The sequence below is a fragment of the Ceratotherium simum genome, chromosome X, assembly GCF_057802395.1.
Source record: "Ceratotherium simum simum isolate JZ-2026a chromosome X, ASM5780239v1, whole genome shotgun sequence".
In the NCBI taxonomy this organism is placed as follows: Eukaryota; Metazoa; Chordata; class Mammalia; order Perissodactyla; family Rhinocerotidae; genus Ceratotherium; species Ceratotherium simum.
This window is the reverse complement of record NC_141940.1, coordinates 21,703,726-21,730,510: the sequence shown is the minus strand read 5'-3', so window position 1 is coordinate 21,730,510 and position 26,785 is coordinate 21,703,726. Positions and strand designations below refer to the sequence as shown.

General features: G+C 51.3%; 1 protein-coding gene and 1 non-coding gene across 3 annotated transcripts; both read left to right on the top strand.

Annotated features, from left to right (window-relative positions):
• Positions 1–421: 421 nt before the first annotated feature.
• On the top strand, positions 422–26,641 carry XPNPEP2 (X-prolyl aminopeptidase 2). Of its 2 annotated transcripts, XM_087427525.1 has the most exons (21): positions 422–652; positions 3,016–3,089; positions 4,584–4,694; positions 5,786–5,849; positions 6,858–6,962; positions 7,218–7,304; positions 8,177–8,323; positions 10,942–11,043; positions 11,706–11,787; positions 12,091–12,286; positions 13,045–13,134; positions 14,311–14,420; positions 15,160–15,237; positions 16,385–16,456; positions 18,536–18,596; positions 19,908–19,977; positions 20,472–20,576; positions 20,987–21,046; positions 21,613–21,689; positions 24,481–24,570; positions 25,187–26,641. In XM_087427525.1, exons 1-21 carry the CDS (start codon positions 604–606, stop codon positions 25,379–25,381), a joined length of 2,025 nt encoding a protein of 674 aa, XP_087283651.1. In that variant the 5' UTR covers positions 422–603; the 3' UTR covers positions 25,382–26,641. The 2 variants fall into 2 exon arrangements, with proteins under 2 accessions (XP_087283651.1, XP_087283652.1); XM_087427526.1 differs by lacking the exon at positions 20,472–20,576.
• Positions 2,004–2,065, top strand: LOC147911778 (U7 small nuclear RNA). Its single transcript, XR_015550796.1, has one exon. It is a non-coding gene; the product is annotated as a U7 small nuclear RNA (small nuclear RNA).
• Positions 26,642–26,785: the final 144 nt, after the last annotated feature.

Here is a 26,785-nt window from a genome sequence, read left to right as displayed (position 1 = left end):
AGCTCAAGAAAGTCACTCTTCAGCTATAAGCAACTTCCCTGAGGGGTGCAGTGGGCCTTCCCAGGCACTAGGGAGAGAGGATGCTGGTGTCTTCTGTCTTCTGAGACTGGCCAGCTCAGAGGAAGAAGGATAAACATTCATCTGGAAGCAAAGGTGGGGCTGTAGCCAGAGCCTGGCGTGGGAGAGCTAATGGGAAACAGCTTGTTGGAGGGAGGTGGACAGAATTCGGGAATGGCTAGGGCTGGGCTGCTGAAAAGGGGGATGGGAGAGGCAGGCTGATTGAGACCAGCTGCTGCTCTTCTGTCTTGGAGATCTTTGGACTCTGCCCGGGGCGGGCTTACACCCTATTCTGGGTGACTGGGAGCCAGCAGAGGCTGCCTGGGGCATCTCAGGCTTCTCCACCACCCTGACTCGCGGAGCCCTCAGAAACAAAAGACCAGAGGGGACTCTCCACCCACCAGCCAGACGCCTCCTCCCCATCGCCAGCCCCCACCCCCTGGCTGCTCCTGCCCCGGAAAGGCCTGGAAGAAGAGGCCAGGGAAACAGCCCTGCCTACTCTCCCCCATCCCTCCATCCACCCAAGCACCGGCATCTGGAGATCCCATGGCCTGGGCTCGCTGGGGCTGCTGCACCTGGCTTGTCCTCCTCTGTGGTATGTGCATCCCGGTCTCTCCCCCCGAAATAGGGAGGGCATGTCCAGCTGGAGAGCAGCTCTGGCCTGTCCCCTCTGGGCTCAGAAAGGGAGTAAGGGCTGGGGCCCAGATTGTCTCTTTTTTTCTTGGGTCCCCTGTCTGTCTTGAGGAAGAGGAACCCCAGGGCCAGTCCTTGGGGCCCTCAAGACTCAGGTCAAGTCTGGTTTGGCACATTTCCATTCCACCTGCTAAAGAAAAAATGATTCTGGCACTTGTTAAAAGAGTAAGGAAGATTTTATTCAAGACTATTGCCATAGGGGCACTACAATAGGGGAGAACGATTGGGCTCAAATCTGAATACAGCAAAGAGGGCTGAGGACTTATGGCTCATGAGAAGAGTGAGGGGGTCAGTGGATGGAAAATTACTAACAGGAGACATCTAGGGCAGGGAGAGTCTTACTAAACCAACCTTAATAGGCAGGCCAGGGTGATCAGATATCAAGGGCAGGAGATGAGGAATTTGATCAGAAATCGAGGGTGATCAGACATTAACGGTGGGGGAGTCTCTCTAAACTGACTTAGCAGGATTCTTGCTATCACTGGGTGATGCTGGTCCAGCAAAGACAGTATGGACATGGAATGCCAAAGTCAAGGCCTAGTTGAGAAGAGCATTCAGAGGAGCCTAACTAAGTTTAGTCTTTGTCACCCCTACAGTGCCTTGTTTGTCCTCTTTGGTCACAACTAAGTGCTTAGCTCAGCACCCTTCATACCCACTCCACCTCCAGCCCTAGTGAGGCCTCCCTTCACTTTGCTCTCTGTCAGCAGGGCCCTGCTCATTCACTAAGCACCCAGTTTCTGTGCACCTCCCCAGTGCCAGGCCCTGTCCCAGAGACCACAGAGTCATTCGGCTGCAGAGCCTCCCCTTGGGAGCCACAGCCCTGGCCTCACAGAACAGCAGATCTGAGGGTCCAGCGAGACAGAGGTTGGCTGTGTTCTGCTTCTTGTGTTGGCGTCTCAGCGCCACCATTTTGCCAGAGATCCGTTCCTACAGAACTGGGGGCTTATTTTCTTACATCAACAGTAAGGATCTCATCTCCTCCTGAGACCAAGACAGCCAGGCAGGGCATTCATAGCGTTAGACCCCAGCCACTCTCCTTCCACCTGTAGCTCAACTCACTCAGAAGGTAAAAGTATAGTGTCTCCCCAAACTCAGACCCCCATTACCCTCTAGGGAGATTCCCCTTAAAAGAGGGGGGGAGACTACAGGGAAGAACTATCAGAGACCACTGGACTTTCACAGTGGGAAGGCCCAGATCCTGTAGGACTTAGCCCAGTGCCTGGCACACAGTAAGCACTTAGAAAATGTTTTCTCAGTGTTACAGCTCTTCTAGAATTTGTCTAGCAGGTTTTCTGGTTCTTATCAGAAGATCCCCACAAAAACAAAACAAAAGAAAATGTTTGCTCAATGAATACTGGATAACTCTCCTTAGGTCACACCAAATTTGGGACAGAGCCCAAATTGGAAAGCAAGTCTCCATACACTCTGTTGCTTCTGTGGCACTACCCTTCCATGGTCGGCTTTTTATACGCAGAAGCCTGGGTTCAAATCCCTGCTCTACCACTGACTCACTGTGGCAAAACTTGGGCATGTTACCAAATCTATCTGGGCCTCAGCTTTCTCCTCTCTAGAAAGTAGACAATAATACCCACCTCACAGCATTGTCGCAAGTATCGAATGAGATACTACAGAGAAATCGCTGAGTTCAGTGTCTGGCACATAGTAGGAGCTCTTTAAATGCTACCCCACCTTTCCCCACCAGGAGACGATGTCGGACTGGGATCGACTGTCTTACTTACGTATTTAAAATGAGCCTGGAATGATAGGCAGAGATTTGGATAGTAAGAAGTGGTACAAGTGGGCCTTGAATTTAAGTAAACCCAATATATATAAAATTAGATTTAAACAAGGGTAAAACTAAGGTGGGGATGATTATTTAGCAAGATCTTCTAGAGCATTTCAAAGAAAATTTGATTACAAAAATTTAATTTACACACAACTTTTCCAGTTCCACAGACCCTGAAAAGACCCAATTAGATTAGAAAGGCAAAATTGATTTAATGAGCACTAAAACCCATTCAAAAGTGGCAATCGCTTGTCGATGAAACAGGTTTCTTTGATTGTGACCCAGGGTGCCATCCAATTCAGCCTGATTTCCCATGAAATGTGATTATTTTCCTACTCAAGTAGAGTTGGACAGCATCTTGGGATTCAAAGGATGGAGTCTCTGCGGGGACGGGGAGGGGGGTTGGAGGAACATGTCCCTGCGCTCTCTAGGAGCTATCTGGTCTCCAAGTGACCCTGGATTTTTCTCCCGGTTTCTAGCTTGTGCCTGGGGCCACCCAAAGTCAGTGGACTTGCAAGGAGAGGATGTGAGAAACTGTTCAACCAGCCCTCCGGTGAGGCCCTGGCTCTGCCCCACCCGGCCCCGACCCCACCTCAAAGCTCCCATCGTCCTCCCCATCCCCCATTGGCTTAGCGGCTAGCCTCTCCCTCCACCTGCGTTTCTCCTGATTTCCGGACTCTGGGGCCCCTGTTTCTGATTAACATCCCTCGGGGCGGGCAGCGCATTCTCAGGTGTCTGACATCCTCCCTCCTCCCCCCCTATGCTTCCCTCCCTCCCTTTCCCACTGCAGGTTATCTACTTCCGTTCGGGGCTGGTCCGGGGCAGCCCCGCTAAAGGGAGGGAGGAGGGGCGGGAAAGAGGGCGGGAGGCCCCTAGCTAGCCTTTGGCTGAGGCTAGGCTGAGGCCAGGAGGAGGATGGGAGGAAAGAAAACAATTCTCTCGAGGAACAGGTTAAGAGAGGAGGGAGGAAGACAGAGGGCTAGAAAAGCCAACGACAGGGCAAGAGAGGGAGGCCTAGGGTGTGAAGACTGGGAGAAGGCCCGGCTTATTGGAGCTGAAAGGTCCTCAGCTTTCTGGCTGGAGGCCAGAGTGATTCTTTCCACAACCAGAGTAGGGCAGAGCTTCTCCGGGCAGGGGCAGGCCAGAAGGTGAGAGCTGGTGGGCTTGCCAGCGATTCATTCTGCCTCCGGACCAAAGGGGTACATCTGCTTGCAGTGTCAACTTTATGAGACCACTGGGGCAGGCAGGTGGGTGGGCAAACCACCTTACATTTATATTAAAACAAACACGGATATATGGTTGAGTAGAAGGCAAAACAAACAAACAAAACAACCGCACACTTTTTATTTTAAAGATAAAACAGCCTTTAAAGAAATATCTGGCTTGGATAAGAACTTTCTGGACAACGTCCCAAAGTGCTAGGGGTACTCATTCACTCTCCTCTGCATTTGAGAACAGTGAGTGGAAACTTGAAAAAGTCCGCAAGGTAGGGTTGCCAGATCAAATATAGGATGCCCAGTTACTTCTGAATTTCAGAAAATGAATAATATTTTCATATAAGTATGCCCTAAATAGTACATGGGACATACTTATACGAAAACATTATTGCTGTTTATCTGAAATTCCAACGTGACTGCGTGGGTGTCCTGTATTTTTATTTGCTAAATTGGCACCTCTACCCCAGGGTATCCAAAGAGGACCATCCCCTTGGCCGGGCCCAGTGCCACGGCTCAGACCCCTGTAGTTCTCACCCCCGCCATCCCAGACTCAGGTCCCGTTACTGTCACAAAGGGTCCCTCTCCAAGCTCTTCAACACCCCCATCTCCACTCAGCCCAGGCACCTTAATCTAGACTAACCCGTAACAAGAGCTGCCACCCTATCCCTCTGCAGGCTGGCCCAGCCTACCCAGCGCAACCCCTGCCTATGCAGAGGCTGGTGGCTCCTCTGGATGCTGGGGGCCCAGGCATCATTCTCTCTAAGCAGTGTGTCTCTGTGTGTGTGTGTGTGTGTGTGTGTGTGTCGTGGTGTCTTCCTGTCACCTGTCAGTACCTCCCAGTTACTGCAGTCAATACCACAGCGCAGCTCGTGGCCCTCCGCCAGCAGATGCACACCCTGAATCTCTCTGCGTACATTGTCCCCGACACGGATGCCCACATGGTGAGGAACGGCTCTTCTTCGCCCAACCCTGCCCTCTCTGCTACCCGGGATTGGCCTGTGCAAAGGGAAGGAAGTGGAGAGCTTGGACACGGGAGTTTTAGAGCAACTGAAAGAATATACACCTTTATATAGGAGAGGAGACATTGCCAAATCTCTTTGACCTCAGGCAATAGAGCTAGAAACAACTTCAGAACTGATTATGATCGATTCCTAGATGGCAGATCCAGAATGAATGTTTAGGGCCCCCTTTCCCTAGGAGGTTACAATGTGGGCTGGGAAATGGACTGGAAGAACTCTAAGCTCCCTTCCAGCCCAGCCCTTCCCACAACCTGATGGACAGAGCATTGAAATGGTCCAGAGTCTCAAGTTTGGACTACACCAGTTTGGGGTGTAGGGTGGGGGCGGGGGAGCAGATAGGAAACCAGATGGTCTGAACAAGAACTGCTTTTCCCAAAGCAGCGCCCCTGCCCACCCGTCCTACCCTTTCCCACCACTGGTTCCACCGCCACTCCCTCCACCTTCCCAGCACCAGGTCTCAAGAAGATTACTTGAATTAATTTTCCCACCTGGTGGGAAGGGCTAAGAACCTTGGGTAAGTGTCTGAACTCCTCTGAGCCTCAGTTTCCTCTTCTGCAAAATGGGAATAATGAGCTCTGTCTCCAGGATTATGAGGATCAAAATACAGTAATGTGTAAAGCTCTCTGCAGAAGTTATTTATGATGTACCCAGTGTCCTATGCTAGACTGGGGAGGAAGGGGGACAGCAGATGGGGAGACCCCGGAAGAACCAAAAGTCATGATCCCAGATTGCACAGAATTTGCATTCTGGCCAAGGAGACAAGACTCCTGTGCAGAACAGTCCAGTGCTGGACTGTGGGGTTGACTCCAAGAAATATAGTTGTTCAAAGGAAGGAAAGGTCCTGAGGGCTGGGGGAGTTCCAGAGGGCTTCCTGTAAGAGGTGCCCAGCATGCTTGGGCTTGTAAGACTCGTTGGATCTGATCAGACAGAAAGAGCTAGGATGTGGTTGGGGGCCTTCCATGTGGAGTCTGACTCCACAAAGAAGGCTAACAATGCTGTTGTTGATTTCCTAGAGCGAGTACATTGGTGAACACGATGAGAGGCGTGCGTGGATTACAGGCTTTACGGGGTCCGCAGGTGACGGCCATTACCCAGCCCCCGTTGCTTCTGTTGGTAAACCCAGAGGTGGTCACAGAGGCCCTGGTGTGGCTAGTTCTCAACAGCCAGGACCCCAGGACCTAGTGTTCAGAGGCCCCTGCTACTCTCTCTCTCTCTGCCTTCCTTCCACCAGTCCAAAAAGGGTCACCAGAGCACACATCTCATAGCCCCCAGCCACATTTCTGCATGAAGCAGATGGCCCTCCTGGCTTCCTTCCCATGCGCACTGCCTCTGCCGCAGCCAGGCCCAACCTAGAACTTTAGGCAAGGCTCTCTGGGCTCCATTTCTGGGACAGTTTCTACTTCTATGTCTAGCCAATAGGAGCCTGCTGATTCCCTTCACACAATGGCTCATCTGGGGACAAAGTTTTACTTTGCCAGTCCTTTTATAGACAACATCACCTCACGTGGCCAAATGAAACACAAACATAGAGGCTTTTATGCGGTCCCCGTCTCTGAAGGGGCCTCCCACACTGATCCTGGCCCCTTGAATGAATCCATGCTTTCCTTGCTGATCCTTAAACATTCCTCCCCTGGGCTTCAAGCTGCCTTGCCCATCAGGGACCCTTCTTCTCTTTGCCAGTGTCACTGGGTTTGTCTTCTCTGCCTGTCCTCAGATAAGCCCTGTGAGCCACCAAGTCTTGATACTGCCTACCACACCATCTCTCCTGAGGGCTCCTACGTGAAGCATTGACTCTTTTTTACTGCCAAAGCAGACCCCACTTGTCCTGCTAAAAGTCCTAAAGGCCGCCTTAGGAGAGGCCCTTAATACAAAGCAGAGATGCCTGACCCAGCACCCCCTTTCTGCTGCCTTCCCCTAACACTCTCTTTAATATCTCCTGCCTCACTTCCCTCTAATGGAAGAGAGAAACTCTTTCCAAAGGCCCCTCATAATATTCTCAGAGCTAGCACCGTATCGCACATGCACTAACTAAAGCCATGCTCCTCACCTTCCCCTTCACCTCCAAGTGTGTCTGCTCTGCCCCAGGAATCGCAGTGGTGACCACGGGGAAAGCAGCTCTCTGGACTGACAGTCGCTACTGGACCCAGGCCGAGCGGCAGATGGACTGCAACTGGGAGCTCCACAGGGAAGGTAAAAGGGACACACAGATTTGTCCCCTAAGCCCTGGAACCTGAACTAGGTTTGGGAAGGTACAAGTGAGGAGGTGCATGCAAGGCCATGCTGAGCCCCTGTGGGAAGCATGGAAAATTTGAAGCCATCCCTAAACTTTGAGGCTGCTATCAAGGAGGATGCACATGGCAGGACTGTCACAGACAGAGGCCTGGCTGGAGGGCCTGGGACTGACCCTGGAGATGACCTCTACATTCCTTCTTGTCTTTCTTTCAGTTGGCACCACTCTCATTGTCACCTGGCTTCTCGATGAGGTTCCTGCTGGAGGGCTTGTGGGCTTCGACCCCTTCCTCTTCTCCATTGGTAAGTTCTTCCCACAGTCCTGCATTTGTCCACACCAACAAGGGTGACTCAGCTGCCCTGGGACGTAAAGAAGCATACCTTAGTAGAAGGAGGGGCAGGGTGACTCTAAAGATAGAGTGTTTGAACTTGCGGTTGCAAAATATTTTGCAACAAGGATGTATTCATGGATTGTCTAATGAAAATATATTTAAAAGAATGAATACGTTTTTTTTTCTTTAAGTCATGAATGCAGAGACCCAACCTAGAAGACTCAGGGAATCATTAACACCTAGCAGATGAATAGGCTAGTATGTCCTTGAACCCAGAGCCATCCTCCATGCCCTATTAGTGTGCAATTAGGGCACTAGAATCACTTGGTTGCCCTCTTCTAGAAGGCAGCTTGGAAGAGTCAAAGGAATTGAGGGGGCTTCTGAGTAAAGCAGCACAGTCCCCTCCCCAAAGCTGGCCAGCCTGTGCTCAAGGATGGAGTCCTCATGAGTATGCACTGGAAGGCTCCCGCTTCAGAACTGGCTTTCCAATGGCCTGAACATCACCATTCCTTTGGGCTGTGACGTTGAAGCTCAGTTAAAATGGGCAGTACCAAAAAGAGGGCCGCCCAGCCATTGGCACTTGAAAAGACTAGCTTAGTTAGCCAATTGACTGTGGCCGGCAATGGGGTGGGCTCAGGGCGATTAGGCTTTGAAAGCGGAAAGAGGAAGGTAAGGTAAGAGGACATCCCCTGGAGGGCCAGGCCGCATGGACAGGCTCTGGACAGCTGGGGCTACAGGTGCAGAACAGGAGGCAGGGCGCATAAGGACTAACTTGGCCTGGGTCACAACTTTTCCTGAGGTGTAAATGGGCAGAGGACAAGTGACTCCTTCCTTTCTCTGCAGACTCCTGGGAGAGTTATGACACGGCCCTCCAAGGCTCTGACAGACAGCTGGTGTCCATCGAAGCCAACCTCGTGGACCTGGTGTGGGGGTCAGAGAGGCCTCCGGTTCCAAACGAGCCCATTTATGCCCTGCAGGAGGCGTTCATAGGTATTTCCTAAGCCGCTTCTCTTTCCCAACTTGTAGCAACACAGGTCACCGCTGCTGCTCCTTTGGCTGAAAAATTCATCCTAAGAGGTACCAAAGCAATGGTTCTCAAACCTTCATGTGCACTGGAATAGTTTAGGATGCTTGTTTAAAATGCAGATTTCTAGGCCCCCTCCCCTCAGAGGGTGAATCAAAAGGTCCTCAGACCATACTTAGAAAATGCTAGAATAAAGAGTGTTAGGATTTAAAGTGAGAGGGAGCAGTAAGGGAGGAAATAAGGGAGTCAAAGAAAGATGAAAAAAAAAAAAAACCCTTTGAAGACAGAAAAAAACATAACATGAGTTGCTTATCTGGTAGTGGAGACCGGTTTGTATTGAATCATTCAAACCTTTACTTCTGGGCCTTCTATGAGAGGAATTTAGATTTGAGATAGATGGGGTTGGGTGGGCTGGGATGGACAAAGGAAGCAAATTAGGGTTCAAGTTTTGGCCAGACCACAAAGGAAAGTTAACTGTACCCCCCCAAGTTCTAACATCAATAATCTTGACCCTGTTGACACCATCTAAATACGTCATAAAAGTACAGTATGTTCTACGATTCTTGTAAGTAGTAACTAAAATCCTGACCAGGACCAGGCTACTAATTATGAATCAGTGTCTTGGCCACCACCACCCCCTACCTCCCTGGGAATTCTGAATGAGCCAGTGGACTTGGATTCCTAGGAATATTGGGCAATCTGAAAGGCCCCTTCCCATACACAGTTCCATGCAAATTTCTTGTTTGGAAAGGGGTCGAAAAAGCAGGAGGGAAATTTCAAAATAGCAAGTCTGATGAAACCAGTTAAAACTGTGTCCAATTTTCTTTATCTGTTCTGATGTAACTTGCAGAAGCATTCTTTCTGCATCTCGATACAGTTTTTAAAGAAACTTGCTATCTAAGCCTGTTCAATCATAAATAAAACTCACCCCATTCAGATAAAAAAGGGTGCAGTTATGTCGGGAAGAGGATGAGATAAAGGGGAAAATCTTTCAGGGACTGGGAGAGAATTTGCATGGGTTTTGTCTCTTCCCACAAGTGAGGGGATGCTGAGCTGCTAGTCTTCAAGGAAAAGCTATCCAGAGCCAGAACTGGGCCTGGAAGCCCAGGAACAGAGTTCCTGCGTCTCTAAGCTTATAAAGATGAGAGAGACTTTATCTCCAGCAACTCATAGGTTTTAAAGGGGGCAAAGGGCAAAAGGAATAACATTAAAAGTGAATAACTCAAAGATACCTGTAATGCATCAGACAATTTAAATTGGCTTTCATCTGTTTTCTCAAAAATGTGTCACATCCATGAACCTTGAAAACATAATTCTAAGTGAAAGAAGCCAACCAGAGAAGGCCCCGTATTGTATGATTCCATTTGTTTGAAATATCCAACGTAGGCAAATCCATAGAGACAGAAAGTAGATTAGTGTTTTCCAGGGGCAGGGGAGAGGCAGGAATGGGGAGTGACTGCCTTTTGGGGTGATGAAAATGTTCTGGAATTAGATAGTGGTAGTGGTTGTGAAATCTTGTGAATATTTTTAAAGCCACTGAACTGTACACTTTGGTTAAAATGATAAACTTTATGGTTTGTGTGTTTTACTACAGTAAAATAAAATAAACCTAAAAAATGTATCACACCTGTTTGCATAAAGTTTTTTTTAATGGCATTAAGTTATTTATGCTAATCTCTGGGCCCAGCTGGGACCCTTAATTCTTATGACCTTCTGCCAGCAAATTCTTAGCCCTGCCTAGGGGCAGGCTCTTTATATGCATCACAGGGAGCAGGAATAAAAGATGAAAACTAAAGGCCTAGAACCAGGATACATGCATCCTAGAAAGGACAGCTCTGTGACACAGAGTTTAAGGACAAGTTTGGAGACAGAATGTTAGCAAGAAAGTCCAGTGTCTGTACAGACTAAGAGTGTGAGCCACGTAGTCAAACAGACCTGGTTCAAACCTCAGCTCCACCCCTTGCCAGCTCTGAAACCATAGATAAGTCATTTCACTTCACTCTCTGAAGCCTCAATTTCCTTATCTGTAAAATGGGCCAAGTAAGGATGAAAACAATGTACACAAAGTGCTTAGCCCAGACCCGTGGCTTAGTAAACACTGGGTTACTGCAGGTGGGAGGCTTGAACATGGCCCAGCCCCATCTCCTTGCCCTTCGACTAGGGCTGCTCTCCTGATCTCTGTTCTGCATGCTTATTTATTGAGCAGAAAGTTAGGCCAGACTTAGCATATGCCAAGCTACCATTCTACATGCATTACAAATATTAATTCATTTGATCCCCATAACAACTCTATTGAGGTAGATACTATTATTATAATCCACCCCCATTCTACAGATGTGCAAAATAAGACACAGAAGGGTTACGTAATTTTTCCAAGGTCACCCAGCTAGTAATGGCAGGGCCGGGACTTGGACGCAGACAGTCAGTATCCAGAGCCCATGTCCTGAATGGCCACATGAGTAAGAGTTTAGTTGAAGAAAGGGTTCTACTGCTTTTAAGGAAATGGAAAGGGAGCCCTCTCAGGAACAAAGTGGCAAAGGGAAGGGATGTTGCTTACACTTTGTCTGGGCTCCTTCACTCCTAGGGAGCACCTGGCAGGAGAAAGTAGCTGACATCCGCAGCCAAATGCAGGAGCATCGCGAGGCCCCAACTGCCGTCCTCCTGTCAGCGCTTGATGAGACGGCCTGTGAGTATGGATTTGTGGACACAGGTGGGCGCCTGGGGAACCCCCAACCCCCAAGTCTCCTGGGCCCTGCAGTGCAGGACTCCTCCCCTGACCACCATGTGCCCCCTGGTTCTGAGAGCTCTGTGGCCGTGACCTGTGAGAACTAAGATGGGGTGCCAGGAGAAGTGTCTGCAGAATAAAGAAACCAGGAAGCCCAGAGCAAGCTGGGGCCAGCCCACAGGCCACTGGAGGAATGGACCCACCACAGCGGCAAAGGCTTCTGTCTCATGGTGGGGGAGAGGCCCAGCAGACATCTCCCAACAGCCTGGCCACGACCCCCAGGCACTCACACTCCTGGCTTTAGCACCCAGTGCAGCTTTGTTCTGTCCCAACATGGCCCAGGGCTTTACCTGACCCCAGCACTGGGCTTCAGGTATGCTGGGAACCTGCTGACACTGTACTGACTGCTGGCTGGGTATCTGCAGTCTTCTGGGAGAAAGGGTCCATAGCTCTCATCAGCGCTTCAAAGACCCCCCAGGAGACTGAGAAACAGTCAGAGGCAGATGTGCAGGCGTGCTGCTGGGAATCTTTGGGGACCTGAGCAAACGGTGGGGCAGAGGTGTCACATGTGCTTGCCTCCGGCAGATCGGCCTCAGCTAGTCCCCATCGGTTATCTTCCCCAGGGCTCTTCAACCTGCGCAGCAGTGACATCCCTTATAACCCCTTCTTCTATTCCTACACGTTGTTCACGGACTCCTCCATCAGGTACGGCTTTTCCTTGGCTTACTGTAATGGACTTCCTCCAACTTCCACCCCCCACTGCCCCACCACTTGCCCTGCGCCAATATGCAGCCTTCCCATGAGCTTGGTGCCCGCCCCAGCAGGACCCCTTGGGAACCTCCGATGGCTTATCCCGACCCCTTGACCTCTGTTCCCTCGTACTCTAAATCTGGTCTCCTTAGCTCCTTGGCGCGGGCTTCCTCTAACCTCCTGGAACAAACGGCCTCTGGTCCTTTGCATTGACCTTAGAAGCCCTCAGGACCCTCCCCGTCTTCCCTCCCCACCAAGGTTATTTGTAAACAAGAGTCGCTTTAGCTCCGAGACCCTGCAGTACCTGAACTCTAGCTGCACGGGCTCTATGTGTGTGCAACTCGAAGACTACAGCCAAGTCCAGGACAGCGTCAAGGCCTATGCCTCAGGAGACGTGAGGATCTGGATCGGGACCAGCTATACTACATATGGGATCTATGAATTGATACCCAAGGTGGGTTTGCCAGGTGCCAGCTTGTGCCAGGCACCGCCCCCCTCCTCCAGCTCTCATAAATCTCAACCTCAATTGGGGCCACAGCCTCTCGGCCATTCAGGCAGTTGGGCAGTCAACAATGGTGCAGGGAGTCCCCTTCCAGGCCTCCCTGGAAGACACGGAAGAAGAAGAAGCAGGATATCCATCAGCAGAGAGCTCAGAGATTGTTGAGGAGGCCAGAGAGAGTATGGCCTGGTGGAGCAGAGGCTGAGTCCTGGCTCTGCCCTGAACTGGCTGTGCAACGACCTTGGACAAATGACTTAGCCAGTCTGGGCCTCTGTTTCCTAACCTGTAAAATGGCAATGCGAGTCCCGGCCTCAGAGGAGCTGCTCTGAGGAGCTTTAGAGGAGAGAGTGCATGTAAAGCCCAGTGCCTGGCACACAGCAGGTGCTCAATAAATGGTAGCTGTAATGATATGTGCAGGAAACTCATGCTGACAGAACAGCCCATCAACTGGGGGACCAGGTTCTGGTCCATCCCAGAGCGCTGGTGGGATTCAGGGGCAGGAAGGGGGGTGGGGGAGGAGGGCTGGAGGGAAGGATAAGCTGGGCACAGAAGACTGGGAAAGACCTGCAGAGACGGAAAGCACAGGAAGGAAAAGTCATCGCCACTATAGGGAGCGGCAAGTCTCCCCTCAGCCGGGCTTTCCTGCCAATCCTTTTCAAACACCGGTGTGCCCAGGCGGGGCCCCCAGACCTCTTCCTCTCTGCCCGTGACAGGAGAAACTCATAGAAGACACCTACTCCCCAGTGATGGTGACCAAGGCGGTGAAAAACAGCAAGGAGCAGGCCCTCCTCAAGGCCAGCCACGTAAGTCCCCAGCAGGCAAACTAGCCTTCTGGGAGCTCCTCGTCTGAGGGGTGAGAAAGGAGGCCCTGCCAGAGGAGCCTGAAGAGCCCCTCAATGAAACAGAGAAGTGGACACCAAATTGTTGGGCACCCGCCCGTGCTTCACCCCATTAGTCCCAGCATAGAACAGTGGTTTAGAGCAGGGCCCCGGAGCTAGAGTGTCTGAGTTCAAATCCCAGCTCCTCCGGCCACCTCCTAGCTGGGTGACCTTGGGCAAGTCACTTCACCTCTCTGGGCCTCAGTTACCTCATCTGCAAAATGAGGATCATAACAGTAATCTACAGCATAGGAGTGTTGTGAGGATTAAATAAACAAACATATATATTAAATAATATATGATAAATATTAATATATAATTAATATTTTTGAAATATTAATTATAATATATAATCATATATAAATGTGTGTACATATATACATTTACATACATATGTGTATATACGTATAAATATATAATACTTATTTAAATATATAATTACAGAAATTATAGAAGTATATAATTATATACATATAAATATAATTATATACATATAAATATAATTATATAATTACATTAAATAATTATATTCTATAGATACATTTTTTGCTTTGAGCACCGCCTGGCACATTCCAAGTGTGAAATAAGTGTTAGCTGTAACTGGCAAGAGGATGGCTCACTCTTGGATATTCCTGTTAAAATCAGGATAAACTGCCTCGTTTTTAAAAGCTTTTTCTTACGGACAATTTTAGACATACACAAAAGTAGAGAAAATGGCATAATGACCCCCATGCACCCTCACCCAGCTTCGGCAGTCATCAACTCAGGGCCAATCCCGTTTCATCTACAACCCCACATTCATTATCTCCACTCCTCACCCTCTGCTGCTGGATGATTTTAAAGCAGATCCCAGATATCATATCGTTTCTTCTGTCAACACTTCAGTAAGTATCTCTAAAAGATAAGAACTCTTTTCAAAACATGACCACACTATGATCATATATATAAACATTAACAAGAATCCCTTAATACCATCAAATAACCAGTGACAACCCCGGCATTTTTCAATCTCAGCTCCCAGAGCAGCCATCTGCTCTCCTTCATCCCGGAGCCCTGGCTGACCCCGTTCCTCGGCCCGCCCCTCTGCTTGCCCTGCTCCAGGTGCGGGACGCCGTGGCCGTGATCCGCTACTTGGTCTGGCTGGAGAAGAACGTGCCCAAAGGCACGGTGGACGAGTTCTCGGGGGCAGAACAGCTGAACAAGCTCCGAGGGTGAAGGACCACGGCCGTCCTTTTTGGCTGACTATCTTTTAGCGTGGGGGTGGGGGCAGGGAGGGGGAATTGGTCTCCTTACTTAGGGAGAAAGGAAGACCCTCCTTGTATTTAGGGGCTTCTCTGGAACAAGGAGTGACGGGTTCTTGGGGGGTCGGGGAGCTGGGCAGGGGGTATTGGATGACATTCCCCAGACCCGCGACAACTTGAAGGGCCACAACACAACAGCGCCCCCTAGTGTCTGCTTCAGGCACCGGCCCCCCTCTCCGTGGAGGAGGCTAGCTGAGGTCAAGCGAGCCCCTGGACCACTTGAGGATATCAAGTTGGGGAGGGAGGGTCCCTGAGGACACGCTTGGCCCAGGCCATAGGCTGACTCTAGGTCTGAGGTGCAGGCTGCTGCTCCAGGGCTGAGGCGTTTTCAGATACAGGGAGCTAGGTTTCTTTACTCCTGCTTTACCATGAACTCACTGTGGGATGTTTAGGCCTTGGTTTCCCCGTCTGTAAAATGGACATGCAAGGGGAATAGTTGATGTCTACAGTCCCTCCTTCTCTGACCTTGAGTTCTCTATAAGTGAGTCAGGGCTTGGGAAGATGGAACCAAGAGGTGGGTCTGGGACAGCCCAATGGAGTCTGGCTGAGGTAGAGACAGCCGTGACCTTCATTTGCCCTTGTTAGCTATCCTGGGCCCAGCCTAGGCCCTGAGCCCATTCATTGACCATTCCTGCCTTGTACTTTCCAGAGAAGAAGAGTTCTTCTCCGGACCCAGTTTCGAAACCATCTCTGCTAGTGGCCTGAATGCTGCCCTGGCCCACTACAGGTACTTCAGGAGAAAGAATTTTCTAGGGCTCTGTGGGGGGATCCTGGTGTATGTACAGGGGGAGGTGGGGTGGAGAAGGGAATGCTCTGGGATCTGAGTTCACATTTTAGCTTTGAAGCCTTTGGCACTGTGGGGGTGTGGGGGGGGACTGGAGCCCAGTCAGGGGTTGGGAGTGTCCTTGGAATTAAATGGCCTGGGCAGTTTTCCCCTCAGGAGGCTGGGACTTTGTGAGCGCTCAGAGCAGAGAGATCTGGAAGGGAGGCAGGGCTGCTGCTGGATGCTTTTTCTTGGCTTCCTGTGTTATTTATGTTAGCTAATTCTTAAAGCTCACAAGCACATGGGAAGAAAGGCCCGTTCACTCAGCCGGAACCAACCCAAGTGAGCCCACAATGTAGGCTGACCAGATGTGTAGCTCATAGAAAACAAACACCTGCAGGCCTGCCTGACGAAATCTGGGGTGCCAAGCTGACCAGATGCCTCAGCCTGGCATGGGTACAGCAGGGCATCAGACACCCTCCAAGGGCCAGCCTGGACTATCCCAGAATTCCCTCCCCTGGCGTCCCTTCAGCTGCCGTGGCCTGGCCCCCTCTCCCCACTAGAGAGTGGCGGGGTAGGAGCTCCTCGGCCCTACCAGCTCTTGCTCTCCAGCCCCACCCTCGGGTACCCTCCCTTCCTGTGCCCTGGCTTCTCAGGGCCGTCTGCTCTCCGAGGCAGCAGGAAGTCAGAGAAAGAGCTCCGGACTGAGCATCTGGGTCCAGGCCCAGCTCCCCCACAGCTTTACTGCATGGCCTCGGGCAGGCTCCTTGTCCTCTGCAGGCCTCCTTCTCCTTCTGTCAAAGGAGATGTCTGGACTGGGTGCTCTCTAAGGCTCTCCCAGCTCCCACAGTCTGGGCTCTGGCCTTTCTCGCCTCCCTGGGGACCAGGGCCTTGCTCAGTGAGGCGCAGGATAAACAGATGTGCACTGAGGACATTAGCCCAGAAGCTCAGTCCCCTCCCAGGGCCCTTCAGGAGATAATGACTTCCCCAAAGGAGTTAGCCTAGAAGGCCAACCCCCATGGCTGAGGGGTCCTCTGCTTGCACTCAGGACCCCCATCGCACCCAGCTCAGGGTTAGGCTGCTCCTTTCTCAGCGTCTCTCCCCTTCCCAGCCCGACCGAGGAGCTGCACCGCAAGCTGTCCTCAGATGAGATGTACCTCGTGGATTCTGGGGGGCAATACTGGTATGTACTCCCCACCCCCACTTGGCCCAGCTCTCTCAGCTCAGACATCCTGGGCTGGCCAAGAGCCGGCTGAAGCTTTCCCTTCCTGGGAGCGGATTCTTCATCCGAGGAAGGAGAGGCCTGGACTGAATGAGCCTGAGCATCCCTCCCATTTTCACACTTGGGGGTTTCTGCACAGTGGGAATCACACAGAGGCCAAAACAGTGGGGCTGCCCATGTCACACCTCTGTGAGACTCAGGAAAGACTCCCTCTGCTCCAGTAAAATGTCGTTTAAGCCCACATATTATTAAACATTCTGGACAGCCATGCTTAGTGGCCCTGCCTGGCTGCACAAACACTGCACCCATATTCTCACCCATTCCTGCACACCCCGGACACGGCCCACACACCACCGGCACCATGTGTCCTCCTCAGCGACCTCTCCCCCAACCGCATGGGTGAGCTGACCATGCCAGGTCAAGGGTAGGGGCAGGATCAGAGCAGCAGGCAGGTGACAGAAGCAAGCACAGGGGGGTCCTAGAGCACAGTTGGGCCAGGACACATCCATCAGCATGGGTATGTGTCTGTGAGGACATATGTGTGCATGCTCTTCTGAGTGTGGACAAGACCACATATAGGGTTATATAGGATACACACTATATAGGGTTATATAGGATATACCACATATAGGTTATATATAGTTATATATGCTCCCCTGCTCCAGGACTCCACAATCTGTGTGTCCATCTTGTGCTTTCATTGAAATTAGTATATAATCATGAAGTGAATGGCATCCCTTTAAGTGTGTTACCCTTGTACAGTGCACAACCTGAACACCCAGACATGACAGCCATGCAGAACAGGCTAACCCCATTTCCTTCCAAATATGTGACCAATCATTCACACAGGAGCTGAGATGGGTGGAGCTGGAAGATTTTTCCTTCTCATCTAGGAAGCAAGTGAACTGTTGGAAGCTTAGAGTGGGCGAAAAGAAGGGGTACACTGAAGTGATGGAGGAGCAAGGAGTATTTCAAAGTTTCCCATCCTCTATCCTGTGGAAATGGTGAATGTGCTAATGACAAAGGCTCCTGGCTTGTTCCTAGCCCAGCTCTGGGAGCCAGCCTGGCAGGCGCTCAGCCTGGCAGCCTTGGCTAGTCACCAGCGCGGCGCTGTGTGTACTTGAGATGGCCAATTGCAAAGGGGAAGTGAATTTTTGGGGTGTTGCTGGATTGGGGTGTGCTCAGAGCAGGGTGAGGCCGGGGAATTGGTCACCTCACTTCCTCTTCTCTCCTTCTGAAGAAGTAGGCCACGCCCTGTAACCTGCTCCTAAGGAGTCCCCAGGGCCCTGAGACCACTTCTCCCCTCCCCCTCTCCCAGGGGTGGCCACAGGTGCCATCGTGGGGGAACAGCTGCAGCTGGTGGTTGGGAGTCAGACTTTTTGGCTTATGGCTTTGGTTCCCTGTGACTCGGAGCAAATCCCTGGTTTGCAATGGAGAGAACTGTGCAGAGAGTCAGAACCTGCGCCAAGCCTGGCTTCACTGAGGCCCGGAGACGGAGATGGCCTCATGGCCTCATGGCCTCATGGCCTCACCTGTGAAATGGGATAATGGGGCCTGCTCTCCCATCCTTCCCCGGCAGCTGCAAAAGTCTTCTATAAATGGTAGATATATGAACGTGTGAGAGTGTAATGATCTCTCTGGACCGCCGTTTCTCCGTCTGTAAAAAGGGGACGATCCCCCCCTGCCTCCCGAGAAGCCTGGAAGAAGCCTTGCTTTTAGAGCCAGCCTGACCCAAGGAAACCCAGATTTACAAAATGGCCACCATGGGTGGTATGGGGGTGGAATATGTATGTGGAGAATCGGGATGCTCAGACCACGTAGTGACTTTGAACTTGACAGCTTGGCAGAGCCCCTTCATGCACAGATGCTGAAGATGGGAATTAGATGATGGCAGCTATCTTCTTCCTTTCACCTCACACCCCACCTCATCCCAGCCCCGCCACTCAGACCCCAGTGGAAACCACACAAGACGCACATAGCCACGATCCCTACCCTGAAGTGTTCAGCAGAGCTGGGCATGTTGATTTTCCTTCTCTGCAGGGATGGAACGACAGACATTACCAGAACAGTCCACTGGGGCACCCCCTCTGCTTTCCAAAAGGTAAGCATCGGACCCAGATTTCCCTAACCACCCTTACCCAAGGGACACCCAAGCCATCACTCCACCAAGAGCCCTTTCATTTTACAGAGGATAAAACTGAGGCCCAGAGAGGTTAAGTAGTTTGCCCAACGTCACACAGCAAGTTAGCACCAGAAAATACAGTGCCCCCAGCTACATCCCCAGAGATATTTCAGGCCACCAACAGCGCCTCAGCCCACGCTTATCATCATCCCCTTTCAGTAAATCAGTGAGCAAATATTTATTCTGTGCTACCTGTGTGCCTAGCCTTGTGCTCTGCAGAAAGGAGGAAGAAAGGCTTCCAGGTGGGGAGAAAGGGCACACGCACTGTCTCAGAGGTGGAAAGGAGCTGGAGGTTTTCAGGAATCAGCGAGGGCTGATCCACCTCAGGGAGAGGCTAGGACATGGGCTGTGGGCACCAAGGTGGGGTTGGGGAGCAGGGGGCCGCGTTCATGCATTCAGCAAGCAGACTGTGGCTCCAATATTGTGCTAGAAAGAGAGAGAGAGAAAAAACAAACACTGCTCAGGCCTCAAGGAGCTCACCGCTTAGCGTGTTGAGTCCACTGTCCCAGGTTGTTGTGCACAAGATGACAAGCCTGTGCATGTGCGTGTGTGTGTGTGTGGTGAAGGAGACTCACCACATCACCACAGGGAGTGACCAGAAGAGGCCACTGTCAGCCCACCTCCCTCCCTCTTTCCACAAGGTAACAGCCCCAGCAGAGCAAGGCCGACCTGCCGGATTATCAGGCCTCAACCCAAACCGAAGGCCTTAAGAAAACTAGAGTCTGGTCGTGATAATGGCAATAAGGGCACCAGCCTCTACTTGAGCGTTCTCTCTGTTTGGAGCACTTTATGTGCATGACTCTACCTACTCCTCCCAACAACCTTATGATCTGGCACTGTGATCGTCCCATTACAGATGAGGAAACTGAGGCACAGAACAGTTAAAGTCGCTTGCCTAGGGTCTCAGTTTGTGAATGGCCGAGTCAGGATTCCAGCCCAGGGAGTTTGCCTCCCTACTGTCACGGCCTCAGCTAACCACCACCTCCAAGCGGCCCTGTGGGCCAGCCAAAGAGAACCACACAGACCGAGCCCCAGCTTTGAGCAGGTCCCCCTCGGCCTCCTCTGGCCATCTTCCAGAACCTGGGTGACCACACTTGAGTATGCACCTCCCCCACAACACACCCCCCGACAGGCCTGGGCCCACACACCCCCATGAGCACAGGCTGAGCAGCTGGAAACTCCCCAGGCCCCGTGTCTTGGGAGCCACATTGCCTCTCCCTCTCCCACCAGGAGGCGTATACCCGCGTGTTGATAGGCAATATCGATCTGTCCAGACTCGTCTTTCCTGCTGCTACATCAGGTGGGTGTCAGAGACCAACCTGGACCCAGAGCCTCAGGCCCTGATTTCACTGGGCCCAGACCACCACCCGGGGAGGCTAGTGGGGCCGGGATTATATCATCATCCCACCCTTTGTATAGATAAAAAAAAATCCCACCCAGAGAGAGAAAGCGACTTGTCCAAGGTGCCACAGAGGGTTAGGGAGAGAGCCAGGCCTTGAACCCTGGCCTCCTGCCTCCTAGTCTCATGCTGGAGCTCAGAAGCGGGGGAGGTCGCATGGGCTGCAGCAGGCGGGAGGACTCCCGGTGGACGGGGAGGAACTGTAGTAGTGTGATCAGTCTAGGTGATGGGTACAAAGCAGAGTGCTGGAGGGCGTGCATGCTAACCTGCCCCTCAGCAGCCACTCTTCGCAGGTGCCATCCTGCTAGTTGGCTCCAGGACAAGAGAGCAGCATGGGGCGAGGTGGACGGCAGTCGGGGGTCCAGCTGACTGACTGGAGGCCATCTCTCTTCCAGGGCGAATGGTGGAAGCCTTTGCCCGCAAAGCCTTGTGGGATGTTGGGCTCAATTATTATCACGGGACAGGCCATGGCATTGGCAACTTCCTCTGTGTGCATGAGTGTAGGTGTCTCCCCAACACTCCCCTGGAGTCCCCCCTCTTAGGAAGGAGGTAGAGCATTTCGCAGGTATGGAACTGACTGAGACCCACAGAGGGTCAGTGACCCACCCAAGGTTCCCCAGCCAGTATGAGGTGATGCTTCACAGGGTAAGTGAGAAATGCTGGCAGCTGCCAACTCCTGCTGCCTGCTTGGCATCGGGGAGGGCCCCAGAGAGAGGAGTGGTGGGTCAAGGCCTAGGGGCTGACTGGCATAGACCCCAGAGAAATCAAAGCCAGAGCCCATCTGGTCTGTACCAGCCCCAGGAAGAGAATGATGCCCAGGGATCCCCAGTTACCTGCTAACCTCCAGAGCCTGCTAGTTTCCAAGCTGGTGAGTACAGGAGAGCTGACATGCCTATGTCTCCCTTTCCAGGGCCAGTGGGATTCCAGTCCAGCAACATTGCCATGGCCAAGGGCATGTTCACTTCCATCGGTATGGCTCTTGGGCTCCTCCACCCCTCCCCACCCCAAGAATAGCCTAGGACTGCAGTCTAGGGAGCACCAGCCTTCAGGGAGCAGGCCAGGCACAGGCACTCCCTCACCTCCCCACTCCCAGCCCCAAACAGCTTGTCCCCCCCAACCCCAAGCCCCTTCAGCTCATACCCTCATTTTGCCCTTGGGAGTTGGTTCCCAGCTGTACCTCCAAACTGCAGAGTCTCCAATCAAATGCTGGGGCAACGGGACAGTGGCACACAGGGAGATGGGAATGCCCCCGGGACCTGAAGGGGCTCTTAAGTCATCCCTGCTGGGCCACAGGGGAGGGTGGGGATCTGAGGCCCGGTAGGGTGCCTCTGCATAGCCAATAAGCATCTAACAAGTGGCAGGTCTGCCTGAGCCAACGGGGGACAGGGGTGGGGGAGTGGGAAGGGGGGGTCGGGGGTGGGGCAGTGGGGAGGCAACCAGGCAGCCAGACCCTCCAGCCATTCCTCAACTGGTACATGAAGGCCAGGCTTGGGTCCTCCCCCTGCTTAATGCCACCAGTATCTCTCTGTCTCCCAGAGCCTGGTTACTATCAGGATGGAGAATTTGGGATCCGTATTGAAGATATAGCCCTTGTGGTAGAAGCAGAGACCAAGGTAAAGCGCCACTGGGACAGGCTGGAGGTGTGCACAGCATGGCAGTGAGTTTGGGCTGTGTGGGAGGTAAGGAAGGTCAAAGCAGAAGGGCATTTAATGTGTGGGCGTGAATTTATTTGGAGTCCTCCTTAACTCCAGAAAAATACCATAAATCAGAGTTTCTCAAACCTGTTTGCACATTACAATATTAGAATCATCTGGAGAGCTTTGTTTTTAAATGCCAATGCCCACGTCCCACTCCAGAGCAAATGAATCAGCGTCCTTCCCCGAAATCAGTGGTTCCCGATGCACAGAATAATCACCAGGGGAGCTTGTTAGATATCAAGATTCCGTATAATAGCAACCAACAAGATAAAATACCTAGATATAAACTTAAAAAGACTTACATGGAGAAAATGTCTACTGAGAGACATAAAAATGATTTAAGTAAATAGTGATCTCTGGAAAGAAGCTTCAATATTATGAAGATGTCATTTCTCCCCAAATTAATCTATAAATTCAAGACAACCTCAATTTCAATGCTAACTGGATACTTTTGTAACTTCACAAAAGGACAGTAAAGTTTATTTGTAAAAATAAACATGCAAAGATAGCGAAGTAGCTAGGAAAATTCTGAAAAAGAAGAGCAAGAAGGGCAACTAGCCCTTTCAGATGTTAGCACATACTCGGAAGCTTCCAGAATGAAAACGGTCTGACGCCAGAGATACGAAAGACAGAATAGTTAGCCCAGAAATAGACCCTCTAAGTTCCATAAAGGAAATGGGAATTTAGTTGACAATAAAGCTGGTGTTTCAAAACAATCAAGAAGAGAGAGATTGTTTAATATATGAGCAGGGGGCACAAATGGCTGATCCTTTAGGGGACATTAAATTGAAGAACCTCACTGTTACACCCAAATCAGATTCCAAATGGATCAAGATTCAAAGGTGAAACCATAAAGATCTAGAAGAAAATCTATATGAGTTCATTTATAATCCCAGGATCGAAAAGGGCCTTTCTATGCAAGACCCAGAAACCGTGAAGAAAAAGATTGGTGACTCTGACTAAATTAAATAAAAAATGTCTATATGGAAACAACACCATAAACAAAGTCAAAAGATGTAGACAAATATAGCACATATGTTAGAGAAAGGGTGAATTTCCTTTTATTACCACGAGCTTTTACAAATCAATAAGACAAAACTAGGGAAAACAGAGAAAACAGGCAAAGGATATGAAGAGGCAATTCACTAAGATCAACACAAATGGTCCATAAAGGTGAAAAGATGCTCGGGTTTATTCTTTTTTTTTTTTAATTAGTGCAGCTATTTATTTATTTTTTTTTCCATTGGTTTATAACATTGTAAAAATTTCAGGTGTACATCATTGTACTTCTATTTCTGCATAGATTACATCATGTTCACCACCAAAATACTAATTACAACCCATCACCACACACATGTGCCGAATTATCCCTTTCACCCTCCTCCCTCCCCCCTTCCCCTCTGGTAACCAACCACCAATCCAATCTCTGTCCCTATGTGTTTGTTTACTGTTGTTATTATCTACTACTTAATGAAGGAAATCATACGGTATTTGACCTTCTCCCTCTGACTTATTTCACTTTGCATTATACCCTCAATGTCCATCCATGTTGTCACAAATGGCTAGATTTCATCGTTTCTTATGGCTGAGTAGTATTCGGGTTTATTCTTAAAGAAATACAAATCAAAACAACAATAGAACCCCATGGTTCACCTATCTGATTGGTAAAAATGAGAGACTTTGATGATCCCCAGTGCCGGTGAGTCTGTGGGGAAACGGGCACTCTACTGCTATTAAAAATGCCTGTGCTTTTCATCTCAGCATTCCCTCTGCCAGATATGTACCTTCCGGATATAGTCCCCAAAGTTCACCAAGATAAGTTTATGCGATGATGTTGATTGTAGTATTGATGGTAATCGTTTAAAGAGTGGAAACAGCTCAAATATCCATCACTGGTTAAATAAATCATCATCCACATACCGTGGACCTTTATGCAGCCCTTAAAAAGAATGAGCTGGATCTCCCACTGCTGATATTGGGCGCTGCCCTAGGCTTACTGCTAGGGGGGAGAAGGTACAGAAAAGTGTATTGTAGGATCCATTTTGCATGAATTTCTAAAATATATACATATATACACTGTATATGCCTAAAAGGTTTTCAAGAAGAAAACCGGGCAGGGAGAAGACTTTCAATTTTTATTGCGTATCTTTTTGTAGTTTGAATTTTCTAAGCATGTACATGTAAGAGCTCTCTGGGAGATGGGAATTATGGGCTGTTTTTTCTTCTTTATACTCATTTCTATAGATGGATCAATTGATAGACACATAGACAGAGATGTAGATAGACAGAGATAGAGATAGAGTAGATAGATATAAAAACCTAACACTTTTCTTAAAATTGTTTAAATGTAGGCTCCTAGCCCTGCCCTAGAGAGTCTCACTCCAGTGGTCTGGGGGTTGGGCCCTGGAATCTACATATTTGACAAGCTAGGTGCAATGGATGCACACACTTTGGGAAACACACACCTAAGTCTAAATTTGGAATCAGGAGGGAAGCAGCAAAGGCAGGTATAAGTGGTAGACAGGTAGACAGTCTCCCAGTGGCCAGGGGCACAGTGGGAGACTCAGGCCTCCCCTGAGTCTTGGGCTTGACAAAAGTCAGTTCCTTGTGCCCTCGGCGTCTGGGTGGAGTGTTGTTGCCCTCCCTCCAGCCTGGCTCCTCCTCCTGGCTCACTTCCTGCTTTCCCACCTCCCCTGTGGCCTCTCAGTACCCAGGGACCTACCTGACCTTTGAAGTGGTGTCCTTTGTGCCCTATGACCGGAACCTCATCGATGTCAGCCTGCTATCCCCTGAGCAGGTAAGTGCCCCTCAGCGCTGTCCACCTGCTGCCCGTGAACCACTGACTGCCTTCTCCCCCACCCTGGGCCTCTCTCACCTCTGCTCCCCCTATCCCAAGACCCTCTGCCCCTTCCCCTCCCCTGGGGGGGGGTCCACACTAGTGGCACCTGTAGGCACACACTGGGGCATCCCTCCCCCCTTCGCCAGAAACCCCAGAGCTTCTAGAACTCTCCACTCAAAGCAGCCTGCCCAACCCCAGGTAGTGAACTCCTGGGAAGTCTGAGACTGGGTCTCTGGACTCTGCTACCTCAAGTCCTAGAATTATAAGCAATCCCTTCCTCTCTCTGGGCCTCAGTCCCCTCTTCTGTTAAATGGGGTTGATAATGCCTGCCCTACTTACTCTCATTCCTGGGCTGGAAATCCATTCCCACCCCCACCCACCCAGTGAAAGTCACTATGACACTCAACTGCCACCATGGTGAACTGCCTCTGAAAAGCCCCAGAGAATGCCTGTGGCCTGGCGATGGCTGGGGACCTCTGGGGTACCTGTGGGGACCTGGGCCAAGGTGGGCAGCCCGAGGACCACAGCAGAGGACTGGATGGCACCAAGACCTCACCTCTCCTACCCTTTGCAGCTCCAGTACGTGAACCGCTACTACCAGACCATCCGCGAGAAGGTGGGACCCGAGCTGCAGCGGCGCCAGCTGCTGGAGGAGTTTGCATGGCTACAACAGCACACAGAGCCCCTATCTGCAAGGGCCCCGCACAGCGCTTCCTCGGTCTCTCTGTCGGCAGTCTCCGCTCTTGCCATCCTCAGCTGGAGTGTCTAGAGGCTCGGGGATCCCCTGCTGACCCTCTTGCTCAGCTCCCCTCACCCTGCACCACCCATGCCCCAAGAGCCCCAAGAGCCCACTGCCTGGAAACTATTGCCCTCAGCCTCCTTCTCCAGGACCAAGCCCTGGGGATGCAGGGCTCCTTGGCCCCAGGCAGGCCCCCCTCTGGGCTGGTACACCTCACCCCAGCCCCAGGATAGGAAAGCCAGCTAGTCCCTTCTCCCCCACCCTCCCGTGAGCCCAAAAGGCCTAACCTATAACCTGGTAGAGCCTGCTGCCACTACTCTCCCCCCAAAAAAGGCCAATATGGCAGTGCCCTACCCCAGGGCCACCATGGCCCTGGGAGCCCTCCCTGTCACCACCTGCTGGATATAACCAGAGCTGTTCCCACCCATGCCTGTTCCTGAATTCTTGGTCTTTGCATGCCCTTGAGGCTGCCTCTGGCCTACTTATCCTCAGCCCCGCAATGGCCTCCACAATGGCTGCAGCCCACGGACTGAAGGAACAAGGAGCTCCCTGCTGTGCCTGTAGAGGGAGAGGAAGGGAGGGTGGCTGAGTCCTCTGGTTGTATACTGCTACCCCAGGGTCAGGGAGACCCATCAGAGAAGGGGCACATAGAGCAGCCCCCTCCATGTGTGAGCCCATCACTCCTAAACCAGAGGGGGCTCCATGCCAACTGACAGGATACGGAGTTACACCATGGGAATTTGGCCGTGGGGTAGGAGGGAATGCGGGGTGCCCTCTGGAATAGGACCCTACCCGAGGGTGGGAACAGCCTGAGCAGTGGGGCCCAGTCACTATCCCAGACTTCCCAGCATGCAGGTAGCCCTTTTAACTTTCCGAAGTGCAGCCACAGTATCCTCTGGTATCCTTGGATGGCCTTTAACTTGGGTGGGCACAGTCTGGTTTCCCCATTTTATAGACAGGAAAACCGAGCTCCGGCCAGGAGTAGGACCTGCCCAAGGACCAATAGTGTTTGGGTGGGAGATGCTGGGGCCAGAATGGGCCAGCAGTCCAGCTCTTTTGTCCTTCAGCACCACACAGAATCCCTTAGCCTGCCTCCCAGGCCCCTCCTCATTCAGTGAGCTCACTGAGGGGTGGGGGCGGTGAGAAGAGTTTTCTCTGGCCAGCCCAGCCGTTAGCCACCTGGGCTCACATCCTGCTAGATGCTTAAAACAGCCTGGCAACGAAGCCTCCCTCTGGGTTTTGCATTGTGTCTGCTGTGTTGCCGGGGACTGCTGTACCTGTGGCTTTTGTGGTGGGGGAGGAAGGGGAGGGGATGTGGTGGGGGCGGGGATGTGAGGCTCCCAGAAGCTCTGTTGGGGCGCACATGTGCTTGAGAATGTGCATGTGAGCATGCGTGAGTGTATGTGTGTGAGCGCTCATTTATTCGCATGCATG